Source organism: Myotis lucifugus, unplaced genomic scaffold (assembly GCF_000147115.1).
Source record: "Myotis lucifugus unplaced genomic scaffold, Myoluc2.0 scaffold_39, whole genome shotgun sequence".
Lineage (NCBI taxonomy): Eukaryota > Metazoa > Chordata > Mammalia > Chiroptera > Vespertilionidae > Myotis > Myotis lucifugus.
The window spans coordinates 2661748-2685542 of NW_005871087.1; the positions used below are offsets into that span (position 1 = coordinate 2661748).

At 37.9% G+C, this 23795-nt stretch overlaps 1 protein-coding gene across 11 annotated transcripts in view; it reads right to left on the reverse strand.

Moving 5' to 3' along the window:
* The window catches only part of RBMS3 (RNA binding motif single stranded interacting protein 3), a 606121-nt gene that overhangs the window by 230430 nt on the left and 351896 nt on the right, over positions 1-23795 (reverse strand). For all 11 annotated transcript variants that reach the window (XM_006087592.3, XM_006087588.3, XM_023752958.1 and 8 more), the window contains exon 5: positions 5924-6081. In XM_006087592.3, coding sequence (XP_006087654.1) covers positions 5924-6081 — 158 coding nt within the window. The remainder of the gene's footprint in view (positions 1-5923; positions 6082-23795) is intronic.

Sequence of the window (23795 nt, forward strand, 5' to 3'; positions counted from 1 at the left end):
TAAGATAATAATGTGGGGTTTTCTTTCTAGTCAAAACAATTCGAGGATCTCTTACACACGAATCAAGGACCACATCTGGTGGATGGAAGTGACCAGTGGTAATATTCAAATTGAAGCCTGATGAAAAAATGATTCAGGCTTCATGGATTGAGGTGGTAAAAAATTCAAGAGCTACGTACAATTCACTACCACATTACAGGCTAGCTGTTCTCCCAATTATGATTCGTTTAATAATGCCAGTGGCACTGTGAACTTTTGGAGGAAGAAATAATTTGTGAACCAAGAATAGTTGGGCTGATGCTACTGTTGATTTCTCTAATGTCTCAAAATTGGTTTTTCCTGAAATGCTATCTCCCTGCATATTGCTTTAGTAAAAAACAAACAAACAAAACAAAACAAACAAACCCACAAAGAACTTAAAGTGATTTCATTGGTTCATTATCAAAAATTTAGGGGGGAGCAATTATGCATCAGACTCCATTCTAGGTTCTAGGAAAGATACGAAGAAATATAAGGCTCGGTCTCTACCCTGGAGGAACAGGAAGAGAGATGGCTTCATGATGAGTATACTTTGAGAAAGTGGGGCAGTGTGATAGGGGCGTCAACAGGAATCCACTCCATCTGGAAAAATCTCTAAGAATGAGGTCCAGCAATCTGAGTTTTTACAGCGCCTCCTGATGATTCTGAGAACCTATGCCCTTAGGCTCTCAAGCTTTAGAGAACATCAGAGACACCTGAAGTGCTTGTTAAAACCCACTGCTGCAGCCCCCGCCCCCACTCATTGCTGATTCAGTCTGAGGTGGGGCTCAAGCATTTGCATTTCTACAATTTCCCAGGGACTGCTGCTGTCCTAGAAACAACACTTTGAGAACCATGTCCCAAGGCATCCACTGAATGTAATGTATTCACTTCTCTGACTAGCTATAGCTATGTACTATCCTTGGAAGAATTCAGAAATTGTGACTCAAAGTATTTGTTTTGTGGTTCAGAAAGTGAGCTCCTGATAAGAAAGGCTGAGGAGGAAAAAGACAATATTTTAAAAGCCGGAAATGTGTGCAAGAGTTCATTTGTGTATGATCAAGTTGGTTAAAGCAGTAGCTGCAATTGTTTGAGGAAATGCAGAGCACATATTGAAGTGTGAGGAAGTAGGAATTTGGGCAGGTCTATTTACATATGCAATAGCCAAAATTCTTTTCTCATTCCCTCAAATTGGTAAATCACATGGGATCCTGCTTCTTAAAATTTCAGGCCTAAGATAATGGAGAATGAAATACTGATTTTGTTTCAGCTTCCTGGCTTCTTACAAGAGAGGCAAGCCAGATTTTCTTGAGATTTCTTAGACATGAGAAATCATGGGCTTGCTTTGAACCTAAGATTTCCTTTTCAATCCACATGCCACTTTCCGAAACTGGAAAATGCACGACTTAGAGTACAGAGACCTAAGTTTCAGTATTGAAATGCGACCAATAATTCATATTTAGAGCTCAAAGTTTTAAAAATCATTGCTTGGAATTTAGTCATTCAAAACCTTCACAGAAAGGTAATTATGCAATCTACCATTCACCCATCTATCCATCCAACAATAAAAAAGAAAATTTGACTTCAGTAAATGTACAATCCAGTGAGTGAAGGAATAAACTAGTGAATTCATTATGATTGTGATAAATTTATTTTTAAAAAGACAACAAGAAGACACAACTTTGACAAGAACTATAACATGAGAACCTAACTTTGTCTGTAGGCTAGAGCTGGAAGTCAGTGAAGTTTTCTTTAAAGACATTTAAGCCTGTATTTGAAGGGTGAGTAGGCAGAAACTAGAGGAAGAGTCACATATAATAGTGGAGAAGGGCAACTTATGTCTAGGAAGGGAGGCAGGAAGACAGGCTAGGAAGATGAGCCATGTCAGAGATAATGATGTCAGGGATAATGATGTCTGAGGTCTGAATCCAGTTACTCAGGCCATGTGGAAAGGAAGTCAGCAGGCCTCTGACATGATCAGATTTGCATTTTTAAAGAATCTCTCATGGCATCTAAATTCAAAATGCACATAAAAACTGAGAGGATACATTCTGAGAAGATAAATAATTTAAAGTTCCCATCCTTATTCAGTTTCTAAAAAAGAAAAAAAAATTACAGATTTTACCATTTCATGACAACACATACTGTGATTATAATTTTACCACTTACAGTGTGCATCGCTCAGTTCTGCACATAAGGAAAATATTCTTCGTTTTAAGCAGGCTCAACATGAGCAGAGAAGATACAGATGAGAGAAATGAACAGCCCAATCTTTATGTCATGAGCTAAATTGTGTCCCATGCTCAAATTCACAGGATGAAATCCTCACCCTTTACAGGACGTGACTGCATTTAGAGACAGGGCCTTTAAAGGAGTCCTTAAATTAATATGAGGTCAGATGGGTGGGTCCTAACCCAATCTCTACTTAAGAGGAGATTAGGACTCAAAGCAAACGGAAGGCCAGCTGAAGACACAGGGAGAAGAAGGCCAACTATAAAACAAGGAGGAGAAACCAGACCTGCTGACATCATTATCTTGGATTTCTAGCCTCTAGAATTGTGAGAAAATGTATTTATTTTGTTTAAGCCACCCAGTCTGTTTGTATTTTGTCCTGGCAGCCCTAACAAACTAATATACTTAGTGCAAAAAAAAAATCCTTTGTTAAAAAAAAATAACCATAGATATTCTTAGAAAGTATGTTCTGCTGATTTGAAAGATGTTCATTTCTCAGCAGGAGTACAAATGAAGGAGAAATTAATTTTCTAAATAGAGTTTTTTGGGGTGTGAGAGGTGGGGGTGAACCAAAGGAATGTGCTTGCTGTGTGAAGCATAACAGTGATTACAGTGAACTCCCACACTGGTCAGACTTCCAACTGCAGGTCGTGCACTATCCAAGAATGACTACATTGGCAAAGCAGAGCTAATCACACCACTTCTGCTTTGACCATGAAAACCATCAGTTAACAGTGTTCTGAAAACTGAAATGTTTCATGCATACATTCACGTCAGGGAGACTTTCCTCATTTTGCCCAATTCTCTTCAAAATCATCAAACATGTACCTTGCATACATCTACTGGTCTACTATGTGCAGAACACTGTGAGGAATATAAAGAATTTAAAGGCATGGTCCATGACCTCTGGGAAGTCAAGACAGAAATCAATTAACATTTACATTTACAATTTGCTATCTTTCTTTTTTTTTAATTTTTATTGATTTCGGAGAGAAGGGATAGGGAGAGAGAGAGACAGAAACATCAATGAGGAGAGAGAATCATTGATTGGTTGCCTCCTGCATGCCCACATTGGGGATTGAACCTGCAACCCGGGCATGCGCCTCGACCTGGAATCAAACCGTGACCTCCTGGTTCATAGGTCAATCCTCAACCACTGAGCCATGCTGGCCAGGCTGCTATCTTTCTTTAAAAATATATATATTATTGACAGTATTACAAATGTCTCCCATTTTGCTCGTCTCCACCCGGCCCCCATCCCACCCCAGGCCTTCACCACACTATTGTATGTGTCCATGGGCTATGCATATAAGTATATATGTCCTTTGATTAATCTTTTCCTGTCCCCCCACAGCCCTCCCTCCTGAGATCTGTCAGTCTGTTCCATGCATTCATGCTTCTGGATGTATTTTGTTTGTCAGTTTATTTAGTTCATTAGATTCCACATGTATGTGAGATCATGTGATATTTGTCCATACTACCCAAAGCAATCTATAGATTCAATGCAATTCCTATTAAAATACCAATGGCATATTTCACAGATTTAGAACAAATATTCTAAAAATTTATATGGAACCAAAAAAGACCCTGAATAGCCTTGGCAATATTGAGAAAGATGAACAAAGTTGGAGGGATCATAATACCAGAAAACAAACTATACTACAAAATCATTACAATCAAAACTGCCTGATATTGGCATAAGAAACATATATAAACTAATGGAAAGAACAGAGAACGCAGAAATTAACCCATACCATTATGGTCAACTAATATTTGATAAAGGAGGCAAGAGCATACAATGGAATAGAGATAGTCTCTTCAATGAATGGTGCTTGGAAAACTGGCCAGGTACGTGTAAATAAATGAAACGAGACCACCAACTTACACTATACACAAAAATAAAATCAAGATGGATAAAAGACTTAAATATAACTTGCAAAATCATAAAAATCCTAGAAGAAACCTAGGCAGTAAAATCTCAGATATCTCACATAGCAGTATTTTCATCAATACATCTCCTAGGACAAGAGAAGCAAAGGAAAAAATAAACAAATGGGACTACATCAAACTAAAAAGCTTCTGCACAGCAAAGGAAACCATCAGCAAAATGAAAAGGGAACCCACTGCCTGGCCAGTGTGGCTCAGTGGTTGAGCATTGACCCATGAACTGAGAGGTCACGGTTCGATTCCCAGTCAGGGCACATGCCTGGATTGCATAATAGATCCCCAGTAGGGGTTGTATATGAGGCAGCCAATCGATGATTATCCGTCATCATTGATGTTTCTCTCTCTCTCTCTCTCTCTCTCTCTCTCTCTCTCTCTCTCTCCCTTCTAAAACATATTACAAAAAGAAAAAGAAATGGGAACCCACTGTATGGGAGACCATATTTGCTAATGATACATCTGATAAGGGGTTAATTTCCAAAATATAAAAAGAACTCATATAATTCAACACTCGGAACAGAAACCATCCAATTAAAAAATAGACAAAGGACTTGAGTAGACATTACCAACAGATGTATGAAAAAAATGTTCAATGTCACTAATCATCAGAGAGGTGCCAACAAGGGTAGGGGGGCATTAACTGGGGAACTTGTATGCATATAATCATAGCCCATGGACACAGACAATAGTGTGGTGAAGCCCTGGGTGTGTGAGGGGTGGCAGGGGTCAATGGAAAAAAAATGGGGACATCTGTAATACTTTCAACAATAAAGATTTAAAAAAAAAAACACCCTACCATGTGCTGTCTTTCAAAGTGGGTTAACAGGGGTTGATTTGGAATGGTTGGCCAAGTGATGACAGGGTTTATCATAGTGGACACTCCTGTCTACAATGGACTGACTTTCAGATGACACTAACATCCATCCATTCATCCATGTGAAGTCAGCCGGAGACATGCACACACCAAGCCCTGGAGACACAGCTTTTCCTTTTCTTGTGTGTGGTTGAGCAGTTCTTTCTTCTCTGTGGTTTCTTTAGCTTTGTTTTTCATGAAAGCACAGCAGGTACAACCATCTTAATTCTGTTCCTGGCTAAGACTCTCTTCTAAAAACATTCCCTTAAAGTTAAGTAAAAACTAGTCTTCCTTTTATGACAATGACAAAAGTGCAATCTGCTTTTTTGTTTCTGTGTAAAACATCAAAAAACACACAGCCAGGGCCTCTGAAGTGCAAATGCCCTCTTGACCTCCTCTGACAGTTTTGTGTTCCTTGACTTCCCAACAAGTCCTGCTTCTCTGTATCTTTCTTCTCTTCTTTCTTCTGCTGACTGAGAAATGCTATCATCTCATTCTTTGGAAATCAATGCAAAACCATCTGGATGCTTCGTTCACCACATGGCTCTTTAGCTTTGGGGTACTGGGCATTTATTATCCCCAACAGAAATTGGCAGCATCTGATTTTGTTGATCTTTAGCCATAGAGATGCTTGGGAACTCAGTATGCATACATTATGACTCCAGACACATATAAACATTCGATGTACATATTTTAGAAAGCACAACCTATTTATAATTACACTGAGATTCTCTGTCTTGAAGCAAAAATACATAGAATGAGTTTGATAAACTGCTTTTAAAATTTATATTGCTTTGGGCCCTAGTGCTAGAAAGGCTCTGGAATTAAGAGGAAATGAGAAGGAAAGATAAATAATATACAAAGCAAGTGTTTTACCTGGCAAAGCCAACTCCTCGGCTGACCCCGTTAGCATCTCTTAGTATTCTTGTAGAAATGACATGTCCAAAGGGTTTCAGCATATTCTCAAGTTCCTGCTCATCCATGGAAATGGGGAGATTTGAGATGTATAGGTTTGTTGGGTCTTGCTCTTGTTGCTAAGGAAGGAAAGAAACAAATGCAGTAAGTTTTAAATATTGAGAAAATTACTGCACAAATGGATAAAGTTTTGATTAAACGGTAAACTGGACTCTACTTCAGCATGGTCTTGAAATTTCTTTCACTAAGGGAATTAATTGCTTTTCTTCACTGAATTCCCTTCTTGCCAGAATGTTTCCTATAGAACAGTGGTTCTCAACCTTACTAATGCCGCAACCCTTTAATACAGTTCCTCATGTTGTGGTGACCCCCAACCATAAAATTATTTTCGTTGCTACTTCATAACTGTAATTTTGCTACTGTTATGAATCATAATGTAAATATCTGATATGCAGGATGTATTTAGGCGACCCCTGTGAAAGGGTCGTTCAACCCCCAAAGGGATCACGACCCACAGGTTGAGAACCGCTGTTATAGAAACAATATCATCAATGAAAAGCAACCTTTCTGTCCAGCCTTCCTTAAAAAAGACTAATGAACTTTTATTGCAATTGAACTAAGGTAAATAAGTAAATTCTTTTTTATTACTATTAACTATTACTTTTACTGTTACCACTCTAATTACCATCACTTTTAGTTGCATTTACCAAGTGCTAATAATATTTTAGGCATTGTTTTAAACTCTTAATATGCATTGTTTCATTCAATATTCTCTCTCTCTCTCTCTCTCTCTCTCTCCATATATATAATTGTTACTATTTAAAAAATACATTTTCATTTATTTCAGAGAGGAAGGGAGAGAGAGAAGCATCAATGGTGAGAGAGGATCATTGATTGGCCTCCTCGTGCATGCCCCACACTGGGGATTTGATGGGGGAATCAAATCGTGACCTCCTCTTTCATAGGTCAACGCCCAACCACTGAGCAACACCGGCCAGGCAATTGTTAGTATGACAAAACTGATCCCTACCTTGTCCAAGTTACAAAGCTAGTAAGTAAGAAAGCCAGGGCTAAAATCTGGGGGTATTGCTAAAGTTCTTGAGCTTCACTGGCCTGCTATACTGCCTTGCACCAGACCAATGAGGAAAAATGCATGGTCACAGAATAGCATTATCAGCTTCAGCATCAATGCAGGAATTGCCAAAAGTGCAAAATCTCAGGCCCCACCCAGAACTACTAAATCAGAAACTTGAGGCTGAGCCAAGTAGTCTGCGCTTTGAAAAGTCTTTCAGGTGATTGTGATGACTACTCAAGTTTGGGAATCGCTGCCCTAGACCATCCATGAATATTTATATGCAAATAAATTGTGATGCCCATCACTTTCGAATCCAGCAAAAATAGTGCTTAAATAAGTTTTGCTTAATAGAATGGGAAACCAAACAACTATTAGCATTATTTCTATGTACATGAATGTTCTCTTTCACATAATGCATTAATAAATTGGAACTTAGTTGTATGTATGTCTCAAAATAACCTGACATAATTAGTTATTAACATTAAAATACATGTTATTTCATCGAACCATTATATTTTAACTAAAACAACAACCTTAACTTCAAGAATAAGTGAGATTAAATAATAAAAGAGAAATCCTGAAGTCTATAGGAAATGACATTACATAACAGTAAAATATCTTTTGTTAAGACTTGGTATCATAAGTTGCAGAAAATTTGATATTGTATAAAATTTGACATTTTAAGCACAAGGGAAAAACACAATAAGCAAAACTCCAAATATTATTTAAGGTCAAGTAACAATTCTGGTATGAAACTAAAATCCACTATTTTTAAAACAGCTCTAAATATTCAGATAGGCCATAATATTTTTAGTAAGCTTTAATATTAATAAGATCTATTATTAGGTTCATCTTTTAATTTTATTTATTTTAAAATATATTTTTATTGACTTCAGAGAGGAAGGGAGAGGGAGAGAGAGAGAGAAACATCAATGATGAGAGAGAATCATGGATCGACTGTCTCCTCCACGTCCCTCAAGAGCGATCAGGCCCACAGTCCTAACTGTAACCTCCTGGTTCATAAGTCAACAACTGAACCACACCAGCTGGGCATAGGTTCATTTTTAAACATAGGTTAGTTTTCAAATATTTATTTATCACCACGGAAAATAGTAAAAATAAACATATAATCAATCAGAAAAAGACAGTACAACTTCAGTATTTAGCAATAGTATAACTGTAGACAATATACAACTATAATCTCTCTCTCTCTCTCTCTCTACACACACACACACACACACACACACACACACACTAAGTGGTATGATCATAGAAAGAAAACAGAGATAATATTATCCTTCCCTCCTATTTTTTGCTGGGATGGTGAAAAAAAAAGAAAAAAGAAAAAAAGAAAAGAAGAAGTGGTGTTTTAGTCCTAGCCCCAAAAAGAAAAGAAGAAGTGGTGTTTTAGTCCTAGCCCCATGGTCTGCAAACTGCGGCTCACGAGCCTTAGGAGTACCCTAATTAAGTTAATAACCATGTACCTTCCTAGATAGTTTAAGTTAAAAAAATTTGGCTCTCAAAAGAAATTTCAATCGTTTTACTGTTGATATTTGGCTCTGTTGACTAATGAGTTTGCCGACCACTGTCCTAGCCTGTTTTGCTCAGTGGATAGAGCATCAGCCTGGGGACTAAAGAGTCCAAGGTTTGATGGAATCCAGTCAAGGCACATGCCCAGATTGCTGGCTCAATTCTCAGTAGGGGGCATGCAGGAGGCAGCCGATCAATTCTCTCCCATCGTTGATATTTCTCTCTTTCCCTCTCCCTTCCTCTCTGAAATCAATAAAAATATATATATTTTTAAAAGTGGTGTTTCAGATACATAATAATGAACCACATGCACATACAACTTACAAATTTCACTACCCAGCATTTATTTTTAATCTTCACATTGTTACTCCAACGGTAGCTGGGCAACTATCATTATATTAATTGGGCTATGAGGAAATAGAAGCATGAGAGATTCATCATTATTTCCCAGGACAATCCAATAATTAGTGACAAAGTTAGAAGCAGATTTAGCAACCAAGTTTCCTATCTGCCACTCAGTGTACTTTCCACTAGCCCAAGTTGCCCAAGCTTCATTCATTTGCATATCATTTTAGAACATTCTGACAGTGACGTGCTATTATTTTATTTACATAAAAAGTTTTTTTAATCTCAACATACCTTTGGGTATAAATAAATTTATTTCAAAAGATAAGTTTATGTTGGTACCATAACTTTGCATAAATAGATTACTGTAAAAATAGGGAACAAATCAATGTTATTAAATCATGTCCATGATGTTTGTTTGCAGAAGGTTTTGACCCCAGCGGTTGACTCTTTCTCAGTAACAAATGAGATTTGTAATTAAAAGATGTGTCAGAAGCACATGAGCACCAGAATCTTTTTTTTCCTGGGAAAAATAATATTTGAGAAAGAAATTTAAAAAAAAACACACTTTCTTATGATCTGATTTTTGGACCCTACACACTTATATCAATTCAAGTTCCATGAGAGACAGATACATGTCCCACATCTTGGGAATTCGTGTCTTAACCCAGAGCTTCCAGAAGAGCAGGCTGCAACATGTGGTGGTGCCATGAATAGAATGAAATTTGCCCAACATTTTGCTCTCCTGTGTCCTTGATCAGGCTAAATAATCATAAGCAACCAACAACACTATACAGAGTACTGTACAGATCTTTTCATTTTCTGTAGGCAGAAGTGCACCAATTTGTCTGATTAAAATCCATTTCTAAATTCCCCAAGTGTAGAATGCATTGCAGCAAATGGTGTGCAATAAACATGCAGAGCCTGGTACATAAGGGATCGCCCAGAAAGCTATGTTCTGAATCCAAATTCAAATGGTAAGGCCAACTCATTAATTTGTGTTTAGAGAGACAATAAGGCATTGGACAGTGTCATTCCTTAATTTGTATTCACAGAAAGAATATGGTGTTGGACAGTGTTATTTATTAAGAAATTCTGTCCTTTGAAATGCAGTATTCGTCTTGAATATATTTATTGACTTGAGCATAGATCTTAATTTCTGCATAGAATGAACTTTTGAATAATACATACATTCATATTTTTACTTTCAATTTTATTTATGTAGGGGTATATATAAATAGATGCTGATTTAAAAGATTCTTTGGCACCATGAACCAAAGAGCACTTTCCTCTGAACTTTTCAGTCATCACTGCAATCTTAAAGAACTTTCAAAAAATATTTTTACCTTAAATGTTTATGATCATTTAGCTCCAGAATGGGTCTACGAGGGCATTTTAACCAATCTGATCATTTCACAGAGAGAACAAAACACAAGCTAGAGGAGTGGGTATGACTTGCTCAAGGTTGTCCAGCTAATTAGTAACACATGAGAAATAGAACCCATGTCCTTTTATACCTGGTCTAATGTTCTTACCAATTCATGGCACTGCCTCTGCTCATAAAATCTGATGACCAGTAGACAGCATTTTGTGATTCAAAGGAATATTAGTACAGACAGAAAGAAATATCTTTGAAGTCCTTGTTTTAGTCACTTGTGCTTATTCATCAATTGGCTTTAGTTACAAAGCTAAGGCTATGGAAAAATAATAAAAAGAGTTCCTAGCCTTAGCCGGCATTTCCTAGATAGTCACCGAATGAATACTTTACAGCATATACTAGTTTATAAAAGTATATGACTGCAATTTTTACATCTATTACATTTAATTGACCCCATGAGTAATTGATACCATAATTTCCCCATTTTGGTCTATTTCCACATAATTTTCATCTGCACTGGAATTTCTTGATTTATTACTTAGTTTTCTCAAAAGATGGTGAAAAAGTTAGAAAAATACCATCTCCATTGTTAATGAGAACAGACACAAGTCATTTCACTCAAGAATATGTAAAGTTCATTTCCTGAAATGACTTCACTTTTCTTGGATTTTTTTGTGTATGCAAACTGCCAAAATAAGATTTATTAGCACTCATTTGCTTTTTACCACTTTAAAACAACTTTAGAATTTCAAACATTTCAAGGTAGCTAAGCAAATGGATACAAATGAAGGATAAAAAATGGTTGCCCATATCTAGGTCAAAGGTTATGTCTGGGGCTGTGTTTTGGGGTATGCATTATGGTTATTAAATATACATGATTCCAAAAAAGGTGGTTAACAGAATAGGATTTCAAGATAATCTACTAACACACGTTTGACAAAACTACATTACGTACTCAGGAAGTAGTTATTGGCATTAAGAGATTTTAAAACGTTTCCCAAGCTACCTGGCGTGGAGACCCACTTTATTTACAATCTGTCACAGACCAAATTTGTGCAAAATACAACAGAAATATTAATAAAGTAAAATTAAAATATATGAAAAATGCAAATTGTAATTTTTATTATTACATTCAATGGACCCAAATTACATTTGGATTAAATGTCATGTTAGTGTGAAATTGTTATAAAAGGTTTTGAATGCTTACTCTAAATTTTTGTGCTTATTTCATTGTGGGAATGTATTATTTGGTGAACCAAACTTGAAGTAACACTCTTTTAGGGAACTATATTCCTATTTTTCCCATCATCATATAATACTAAGTTGTTAGTTTTTGCTTATTTTTATACTCTCAAGTCCTTTTTTAATCACAAAATTGTGTGTAACCAATTTATAGTCATTTTTTTTAACAATTTAGGTGGACAAAGCCATTATAAGATGAATTATCTTCAGCAGTTGTGATAAAACATCCAGAAAATACCCTGAGGAAGTTTGAAACAACCCTAAAGTGAACATGTGACTGTAACACTTTAAAAACACAGGTATTCATACAGACTGAAGATAATACTATTATTATTTTACATAGGGAGAGTTTTATAGTATTCAACGTGTTTCAGGGTTATTTTATTTCATGTAGCCCCTTATAATTACCTTACGAAGTAGATAGGGCAAGAGTTATTATTTCCATTCTACACATGAGAAAGCTGCTTCTGATATCTTAAGAAGGTTACCAAGGTCACATGGCTAGTAAGTAAATAAACGACATTATAAATGATATATTTTTTTTGACTCTTGATCTAGTACTTTTTCTACCACACTACACCATCTGGATATTGCCTATAAATATTGCTTTTCGTTGGATTTTACCTGTAGAAAAAAAAAATCAATGGCAAGACAAAGGAGCAATTATTCTTAATGGTACAATCTATTTTAAATGTTGTAGCAATTAAAAAATTATTAATGATAAAAATGAAATGTTTTCTCTTAGCCTGAAAAAAGAAGCAGAGTCAGAGCCTCTTGTATTATTAACAAGCTGAAAGGCATCTAAGGTTTTAGAACTAGTTTAACACCAACTTTGTAAAAAGATGTCCTCACCCTCTAGGAGAATTCTCAGCATGTTTGCTGCATGGCTATAGGAGTTACAGCACCTCTAGCTGAGACCTGGAAGAAGCCTGCCATTCTGGCCAGATTTGCTTCAGTATCATATGTGTGTGATCGTTAATTTGATGCGCCAACTTGACTGGGACACAGGATGCCCAGATATTCGGTCAAACATTACTCTGGATGAATCTGTGCGGATGTTTCTGGATGAGTTTAACATTTGAATCAGTAGACTGAGTAAATCAGATTGACCTCCCTAATGTGGGCGGGCCCCATCCAATCAGTTGAAGACCGGAATAGGAAAAAAGGCTGATCCTCCCCTGAGTTAAGAAAGAATTCTTTCTGCCTGCTGGCCTCCAAGCTGGGACACTGCTTTGTTCCTGCCTTCGGACTCGAACGGGAACATTGGTTCTTCCAGGGTCTCAAGCCTGCTGGCCTTCACACTGGAACTATGTCATGGGTTCTCCTGGATCTCCAGCCTTCTCACTGCAGATCTTGGGACTTGACAGCCCCCATAAGTATATGAGCAGATTCCACATTTTAAAAAAATCACACGCAGACACATACATATGCATAGTTTTATTTCTCTAGAGAACCCTGTCTAATACAATGGGTTAATTTTGTCAAATCTGTATTGCTATGAAAAAGTAAGACGCAGGCTCAGCTCTGACCTCCACACAGGATTTCTGCATTCCCTCGCCACACAGCCATGGCCGTTGAGCAGGAAAAGGGGTGTACAGCCTTCTCCTAAGATAGGTGCTTTGGGAGCACACCTCCAAGCTAATGCGTTAAAGAGCAAAGGAAAAAGTAAAGGACTGCCAAGAAGTAGGCCTTCATCCTCGTCCCTAAACGGTGCTGAATAAATGTGTGCTCTGTTCTGTTTGCTAAGCAGTGAAGGGGGCTGCCCTATGTGTTCAATTGCCTTCTTGCTCCACTAAAAGGGTGATGTCTCCTCCCCTAGTTTCCCATGGCGCTAGAGTTAGGAGGCTGACTACTAGGTTTTCCTCCCAAGGCACCAATAAGAGTAATTTTCTTGAAATAAACACCAATAAGAACGATTTCTCTAAGGAACACATATGTGAAAAAGAAACATTTCATTATTTCAAATTTAATGTAAGCATAGCATTGGAGGTTGGAGTTCACATCCTCAAATTCAATTGGAGGGAATAATAAACTCAGCAGTGATCTGACTATAGAACGATGCCGAGTGCTCAGGACAACCTGAACCACTGGTTCTTTGTGTTGTTCTTTAAGGCTGCTGTGAGCTCTTCTACATCAACCGAGCAGCCTCAAGTTGAGGTGAGCAGTGAATGACTGAATGGGCCTCTGGGGTCTTTATAACTGAATTGGCATTACCTGTGGTCCTGGGATAGGTGGCCAGATTGGATTCCTGGCTTTCCTTGACTTCTCCCTCCACATGCACCTCATGAACTCGAGCTCAGTATCACCAGCTATCAGCCCTGACGTGATGGTGTCCCCTGTGAGAAAATGCTAAATTAACATTTTACAATATTGAGATCTCTCTATAGTTTTATTGTAATATATTACTATATCACAAATACGTCTGGTGTTGTACTCAGGGTCCTGACAGTCAAAACTGAGAACAGGAAACAAAACTATAGAGAACTACTCAATATTGTAAACAAATCACACCACATTTTCTCAGCGTCTGATTCACTTCTCTGAAGTGACTCTCCAGGAATATCTCTTTTATGAGCCTGCTGTGAACTCTGGGATGGAAAGGTGTCACATGATTTGTTGATAATGACCATGATCCTCCATCAGATAACTGGAGTTATGAAAATGACATGAGTATAACCACATCTTTATTATGGTACCCTACTAAAACCATCTGGAAGAATCATAACAACATATCAATATCGAACAGATAGAAAGCATTTTTGTTTTTGGTTTATAAAGACACGTGTCACTGAGATGTTGAAAGGTATTAGGGACATAGAGTTCCACTAAAGGGCAACCATTTTCATTGTATTCTATGTCAATGACACCCCCAGAACACAGCACAAATGGTGATCCATGGAATTATACAATGGAGCTCATGTGGCAAACACTATGTCCCATGAAATTAGAGCACCCTGACAAAATACAGGACACCCTGTTAAATATAAATTTCCTGTAAATAAAAAACAAGTTTTTTAGTGTAAGTACGTTTCAAATATTGCATGAGACATATTTATAGGAAAATAATTATTGCTACATAGGATTAACATTAAGTCACATAAATTGTTTGTTGTTAGATAAGATTCATACCATTACCATTTTATGGTAAAATATCAACTCGTATTTATTTTATGCTGACTATGTGCTAAGCACTATGATTGAAAGTTATTTAAATTTATTGTGGTTTTATTCCTTAAAATAATTCTTGACGTAGATACAGTTAATGTCCTCATTTTACACGTGAGAAAGCTATGCAATTGCCCAAGGGCGCACAGCTATTAAGAAATCCAACTAGAATTCAAATTCCAATCTATTTCAATCAGAGGCCTGAGATTTCAAAATAGGTGAAGTGTATTTAATAACTGGCTCACAACTTTTTCTGACAGGTCAAGGTGAAGGAGCTGCCATTGGATGGATTCATACAGATGTTCAATGTGTAAATCTACTTGACAGCACAATTTACCTTTCTAAGACTGGAAATCACTTAATCATACTGAGGGAATGAATTAGCAAAAGAAGACCCAAAGTTAAGTCTTACTTATAAGGCTGGCTGGGCAATAATAGAAATAGAAATAAATAATATAAAGTTAAAAATCATAGCCTTGTGTACAAAATGTTGCTGTTGCATGGCGTTTTTGCTTGAATCCACTTTTATTTAAAAATTGTCCAATGTCAATTTCACAAGAAACTGGCTTTTTAAAGACATGTACATTTCACAGGTGATAGAGGAAGAGGAAACACTTTTTAAGAATCTGGCTGTACATTTGAATGCTGTTTGTCTAACTGAAAGATGGCATATCCTCGGTTTATTTAATTACAGTCTTTCCAAAAGAGCCAAAACAGACTACCAAACATTTGGTGGCTTATGGTCCTTAACATCAGTTTGGAGAAAATGTGCATGCATGTGTTTGTGTGTGTGTGTGTGTGTGTGTGTGTGTGTGTGCATAGTTCATGATGATAGTTCATGATGAAAACAAGAATGCAGGGGGCAGGTCGGGAGAGGACGCTTACTAGGTGCTACTGTCACGTGTCCATTTCTTGTATTAACATTGTGATCCTGGCAGAGAAATAGCAAAGCGAAGGTGCAACCGTGGGTCCAAGGTGTTTAAATGAGATAAACCAATTTGCCTCTTAAAAGAGAAACTTTCATCACCGTCAGCATATATCAATTATAAACTTCTCAAAACTCATACGTGGAAAGAGGTAAGTCTTATTCTTAATGTGCCTCCACAATGAGCTAAATGATTTTACCAAGACTGCCTATAAGGTCAATGAAAAAGGAATGCATACATCTCATTTTCCCCCTGCCTTCTATCTCTAGGAAACTTCAGTAGACTGGCATGCTTGAAAAACTGGAGGCACTTAGGGTCACATCACTAATATGAGTCCAAGTCACTTGTTGATTTGCATATTTTGAGTCCAGGCACTTTACTAAATGGATCATCCACTTATTTTTTACATCATTGCTATTGACCATTTATTTATTCACTCACTCAACATTTAATGTTCTAGTCTATGTCAGCCACTGAGCTAAATCCTGAGGATACAAACATGATAGGATGATGATTCTTGGCTACCATAGAGAGTTGAGTTTAGTGGATAATTTACAACTACATTTCACTAATACAGAGCCATTTCACCTCAGTCAATACATTAGTATAGTTAAGAATGTAGACACTTGCCTTGCAGATTCTCTAATAGTCTATCACCTGAAATTCTATTTTCCTCAAAATGGTGATGAGACCATCTAAATTATTCCTAAATGGTGTCTCAGCTACATAATAAACATGAAAATTAATTCTTGAAATATAAAAAAAACCCTGTAATAAGTTAAGTTCTAAGACAACTAGAAATTTCAGTTTGAGCTAACCTATTTATATATTTTAATCTCAACAAAAATAATTTTATTCATAAACCTTGAGAAAATATTGAGTAGGAATAATATATAATCAGATAGTAACATGGTGGCTCTGACATTAACCAATTAGTTCTTTGACATTAACTAGTTATTAACATTTCTCACCAAATTTCCTGAACTTTAAAGTGGACTTAATAATACTAATAACTTCAGAGTGTTACTGTGAGAAATCAATGATACAATACACTAAAAATTTAGTAGAGTTCCAGGTACATAGGGGAAGCTCAGTAACTCATTTTATACTTATTACTAAATTATAGAAATAATTTTATGGCATTTCAAAAGGGATAGCTACTAACTACAAGTAAGTCATGTTCATAAATAAAATAATGATTGCTATTTAGAACCTGCCCCATTGAGTTCCTCATAGGTGCAAACTTAGTAGACATTCTATTAAGTTATGTAGAAAGGGGCGGGTTAAACTGATGATGAGATCCTAAAACATGGCCACTGTGTCAGCAAGAGAATCTAGGAATAGGATGTGGGGGGAAGAGAATACTGTTCCTATCATTCATGAGCTAAAACGATTAATGCTTTATTACTGGGCTCATTAATCAAAACTGTGTGACTTTTTTTTTTTAAGGAGCAATTCCACTGTTCAAGTCAATTAGCCCAGCAAAGAAAGCTATTATACCAAAGAAGCTACAATGTTTTTCAGACTTCCCTGGGAGTATTTAGAGTATAAAATAAATGCTATTATTCAGAAGATACCGAATTGCTAAGCTTCTTAAATTCATACAATTGGGAACCTGCAGTACATTAAAATGCTGAAACTCATTAAGAGTCTTTTTTTCCTCCAGCTTTAGAGTCATTGGCATTCTGTGCACAGTGAAGAACAATAAAACACTCCCGGCTTCCAAGGAGAAAGGGACTGGCGCTCCTTCAGCTCCACTTCAATGAGTCATTGAGGCAGAACTGGCACCTACCCATTGAGACAACGGCGCTTCTGCTGGATTACCCTAATACCTGAAAAGAACTGCAAAAATTAGCTAATATGCTCCGCTAAGGAGGAGAGAAAAGAGCAGCTGGTTTATATCCATCATTTATCTTTACCTCATTAGAGCTCTATTCAAAACATTGGAGCATAAATATACAAAATGTAAGTAATGATTGTAACCCATAAAATAAAATAAGAATCTATGAGTCTCTTCTCATGTAAGTGAATAACTAAATACAGGAGGAGTTCCTTAAGGTAGAAGGCAAACTAATAAATGTAGAAGGGAGGTTGGAATTGCCAGTCACCACTTGGCAACCATAATAGTAATAATGGAATAAGCCGTCATGATAGTTGAGTAATGCATAGATCAGTAATTCTAAAACAGCACAATTTTGTCCCCTGAGGAACACTTGGAAATATATGGAAAGCTTTTTGTTTGTTACACTTCAGTGAGGGGGCTGCCCTGGCATCCCAGAACACACAGAAAAGCTGCCTATAAGGAAGAATCATCTGTGAAAGAAGGCACCTGTCAGGCCAAGGTTGAGATACCCTGGTACCAGGCCTTTAAAGAAGAAAAAATATACATCACATATCAATCACTGTATGTTATGATATACATTATAGATTTTATATAAGTACTAGAGGCCCAGTGCATGAAATTCGTGCACTGGGGGTGAGGGTCCCTCAGCCCAGCCTGTGCCCTCTCGCAGTCTGAGAGCCCTCAGGGATGTTCGACTGACAGCTTAGGGGAGCGGGCCTAAGCCAGCAGTTGGACATCCTTAGTGCTGCCATGTAGACTGGAGAGGCTTCTGCCACCACCGCTGTGCTCTCCAGCTGTCAGCCTGGCTTCTGGCTGAGCGGTGCTCCCCCTGTGGGAGTGCACTGACCACCAGGGGGCAGCTCCTGCGTTGAGCGTCTGCCCCCCTGGTGGTCAGTGAGCGTCATAGTGACCGGTCTTTCCACCGTTCGGTTGATTTGCATATTAGCCTTTTATTATATAGGATATAGAATAGACTCCCAGTGTTGATTTGGTTATTTTTATTAAGCAGAACTTAAATATGTACAAACATTTAATTATGGGATATAAATGCCTGTGTTTATAGCTTGAATTGCAACTACTAAACCAAATACACTTTAAAAGTGCAGAAAAGCAAAGTTGCATAACCAATACAATTTAATTAAAACATTAATTTAATATCATGGATGATGATGTTTTGCCAAATCTGAATTGCCACTTACAACGTGAATATGCTGCTGACTGCTGCAGTACCCAATAGTTTTGAAATTCACAGGTTACATTCTCTTTGCCACATGACATTCTACGCCTTCCACCACTTGTATCTACTTGGATTGCTGTGAAACCTTCATCTGAGCATAGCTTGCCACGCTAACAGCTTTCATTTGGCTTGAAAGCATCATTTACTGATTAGGTCTACCTCATTCTTTCCCCATTTGCCCGAGACGGTGACACTAGGTCTCCTTGGCACTATATGATTATACACGTCAACACAGAGGCAGGCAGTGGCATCATCTAGTCAACCAGATGACCACAAACAGGCCCTCATACATTTTTTCCGACTGTCATAGAAAGGAAAGCCCCAAATTTATAAATTCTCATAGAGAACTCATGAATTCTTTAAAATTATTTTCACAGATTCCAATGATTAAAAGATGCCAATACAATGAAAAACTGCCATGGATTTCCACTTCTGATCTGGATGTAAAACTAGAAGCATTGACATATTAGTTATACATAAGTTTATATACATGGAGATTATATATATATATGTGTGAGTATATGTGTATGTACACAAATACATGCACACAAATACACACGTGTGTATGCTTTACAGCTCTGGACTAGTAAGTTCATCTCCTGAATTCTTCATTTCCTTGTCATTTAATAGAAGGATATTGTCACTGTGAGGATTAAAGAGACACTTTATAGATGTTAATATCTATGTCTTCTCTTTTTTAATCTTAAGCTGCTGTGCCTGCCTACATTTTCTTCTCAAGTAAATGGGAAACAAAATTAAGCACTTGAGGGAATAGGTAACTGCATCAATTTCAGAAGCTCATATTAAAGAAAGCATTAAATCAAAATGTATCTATTTACAGGTGATGGTCTTTAATTTACTATCTCTTCTGTGAAAACTACCTGTTTAGCATACAGGAATTCAGAAATCAAAGAAGACAGGTAGGAAGGGCAGCAAGAACCGAAATCTTGACTTCCTTTTATTTTTTTCTTTCCACCTCCCTTTCCTTGTGAATCTTTAGAAATTGCCAAAGTAAGACTTAACAATGGCTAAATATGATAACATTGGCACAGAGAAGAGATTGATGCATATCAGATTCACTGAAAAGAACAGCAGTATGAAAATCATAGGATTGAAAACATTTTCCAGGCAGGTGGAAAGTCCTTCAGGAAGGAAAGCATTTCCTGGCACCAGGGAAAGCAATAAGGCCAGTGGGGCTGGGGCACAGTGAGCTAGGGGGGCGTGGTATGAAATGACATTGGAAAGGTACAAAGGGGCCAGATTGAATAAGGCATCATGGGCCATGCTGTGCCTACATGCTGGGGCTTGGGATTATGTTCTTATGTGCAGTGGGACAGCATTGAAGAGTTTAAGTGGGGAAAGACATGATCTGATTTGTTAAGAAAAGAAATGTTTGTAAGAGAACGGAAGTTAAGCAAAGGGACCATGTTCCTGTTAGCTGGTAAGATGCTGCATAGGTCAGGAGAGGGATTATGAAAACAACAGTGGAGATGGCGGTAGTAAAAAGTGGGTTAAAAAATTCTGTTTTCAGGTAGACTGCACACTTTCTGATGGCCAGGATGTGAACCATTTGAGAAAGGAGGAGTTAAGGATGACCTCAGGGTTTTGACATTTGGGTCTTCACCCACATATTCACTGTTTATTATGATCGAAGACATGGCAAACTAAGAAATCTAGAATTCTCCTTTGGATACTTTAAGTTTGATATTAGACATCTAGGCTTGTGATCTGACTCATTTAGTTTTAGCTAATAATAGTAGTGATAATGTATAAATGTAAATACTCTGGAATTCTGGCATATCTTACATCTGGTTTTATAGGCTAGCTTGGTCCAACACATTGATCGATATAAGCAGACAAGAAGAATATTCTCTTTGCCAGCCCAGGAATGCAGACATTGGATCATAAAATAATATATTAAGAACCAGGGATGATAACAATGCCCAAGGTTTTCTCAGAGGACACAGAAGACTTGCCCAAGGTCCCAAAGCAATTTTGTAGCTGAAAATTACATCCTCCCTGCATACTGAACTCGGGTTCAATATGTCTATCCTTACGAAAAATTTTCAGATTCTTATAAAAATATTCTCACAGTGTACATTTGGTTGTAGAACCTTGAACTCAAAGCATGGTTTGGTCTTAGGCCGGTACTGCTAAATCAAATCACTATTTTCACAAGATCTACAGGTGATTCTTGTACACATAAGAGTTTGAGACACATTGTTTTCGAAGTTAAATCATTCTTGCTATTAGGGAGAACTATTTAGTGTACCTCTAGGTTCACACAGTAAAATGAGAACAAAAACTGGCATTGCTCTCACTCAAATGATTGACTAGCCCCCTATCATATTCAGGGAGGAATGGTGCCATTAAAAACAAAAAGTATGTGTCCATGTACTGATGTGCAAATGTATCCAAGATACATTGCTGATGTTTTTAAAAAGCTAGTTGAAGAACAGCAGGCAGGATAGGATTGTAGCTGATGCTTGAAGATCATAGCGTACCGCAGCACGTCTCTTTGGCTCATGTGATTACAACACAATCATGGTCACGGGCACCATTGCCAGAGCCGTACCAGCACATGCAGGGGGCCTCTCTGCTCTGCCTTTTCCAAAGGGTGTTCATCTGTGCACAGGCACAGACCAAGCTGCCGGGGAATTAACACCCCAAAGGCAAACTACCACCAACAAAGTATAGAAGTTGGAGCATAACTATTCCAGCATCCTTGTCTGAGGTGCATTCCACAGGGTTCCCCAGCAGAATTGGGCTCCAATTGTTCATGGCCAAAATCTGCTTGTTAGATCATCCTTTTTGGACTTCTCTCTCAACTCTATCTCATTTTCCCCACTTCTATTTTCCAGGGTGACTTTCCCAATAAATTATGTCCACTCAAATCTTTGTCTCAGAGTATACTTTGGGAGAAAAAAAATTAAATATATATATTTAATTGATGGATTTCAGAGAGAGGATGGGAGAGGGAGAGATAGAAACATCAATGATCAGAGAGAATCATTGCACTCATCAGCTGCCTCCTGCACGTTCCACACTAGGGATCGAGCCCACAACCCAGGCATGTGCCCTGACTTAGAATCCAACCTTGACCTCCTGGTTCATGGGTTGATGCTCAGCCATTGAGCCACACTGTCCTGGCACCAATGCTAATTTTAAAGTGTATATAATACAGATATGTGATATACTGGAATGTATGTATGTACATGAAGGGAAATGGAAAGATTTACAGACAAAAAATACAATGCTTGTCTCTGGGACAGATTTACAAGAGACTTTTAAACATTTCTGTATTATTGTTATTATGTCATTGTTGTTGTTGTTGCTTTACATTTAATGTGATTTTTAGAAACCAAAAAAAGGGGAAAATGAAAAACATCAGGAATGGAGATCTTTTCATCTCTATATTAAAAACAGGGCAGCAAATGTCAGTTCAGACAAAATTACATAATAAGAACTGTCATTTATGATTGTTCCTCTGTGGTTTCCATTTCCCATGAGAATCTGACTGCTAGTGACAATAGATCCCTTCAAAAAGGGTGGCTCTTCATGATCCCTCCCCCCCAAGAAATGCAAAATGCCTATGACAAAAGCTGAAGTCAAGGACCCAGAAAAGCCACAGACATAATGAAGTGATCTAAATAGGTCATTACCAACTTGCCATACGTCTAAATACATTTTGCTTCTCCTCCTTCATTCTGAAGTCTGCACTAGACTCACTGAGCCTGCAGTTGACTGTTCATGGGGTTAGTGAGAGAACTGGAAGAGTTCAACCCCACTTCTGTGCAGTCCTGATGGGTCAATGGTCTCATTAAGATGTTTAAGAATCAGCAATAGTTCTGATTTAAAAGATACAAACCCATCCTATATAATAAAAGGCTAATATGCAAATTGAACAAATGGCAAAACAACCAGTCCTTATGATGCGCACTGACCATCAGGGGGCAGATGCTCAACGCAAGAGCTGCCCCTGGTGGTCACTGAGTCACTCAGCCAGAAGCCAGGTTCATGGCTGGCGAGCACAGTGGTGGTGGCAGGAGCCTCTCCCACCTCCGCGGCAGCACTAAGGACATCCCCCGAGGGCTTCTGGACTGTGAGAGGGTGCAGCCCTGACTGAGGGACCCTCCTCACCCCCAGTGCATGAATCTCATGCACCGGGACTTTAGTATAGCTATGAGAGAAAAAAACTGGAACTCAGGATTATGTCATAATTTTTATGTAATGCTAATTCACAATTCATATTTTAGCAATACTTGGGGTGGGAAAAATGACAGAAGAGAAAGAAAAGGAGAGGGGAGGGTGTGATGATTACAGGAATGACTAAATAAGTTTAAATTTACAGCTGAGGAAGAGGTCCTTGAAGTGAGGACAAAGTGTGTGACAAAAACAAAGACTATAGTGATATAAAAAAACAAGTGTGAATAGCAAGCAACAAATAACAATAGCAATGATGACTACCTCTCATTAAGCATCTACTATGCGTTGAGTACTGTGCCCTGCATGTTCCCCAATATGTTTAGCCTTCAAGGTAGACATTATTATCATCACTATTTTACAAATAAGAAAACAGAAACTAAGTGGATAAAACATTGACCTAAAATCACACAGCTACCAGTCAAGATTCACACGCAGGCCAGTGACTCTAGAGTCCAAGCTTTTAAATGGTGCCAGACTACCACCACCAACATAACTTGTGTCACTCAAAAATTCAAATATATGTGCATTAAAGTAAAATGCTAAGGCTGAAATTAAAATAAAACAATGTAATATATATGTATGTGATATATTGCATATATCCTATATAATAAAAGCCTAATATGCTAAGTATCCGGTTGTCTGGTCGGCCCTTCATACAAAGCATAATATGCTAATGATATGCTAAGGCCACTCAACTGCTCGCTATGACATGCACTGACCACCAGGGAGCAGACACTCCGACCAGTAGGTTAGCTTGCTGCTGGTTTCTAGCTGATTGGGTCTGAGCGAGACGGGCTGGACATGCCCTGGAGCCATCCCGTGGTCCCTCCCCAGCTGGTCAACCTCGATTGTACACTGGTGGGGTCTCTCAGCCTGGCCTGCGCCC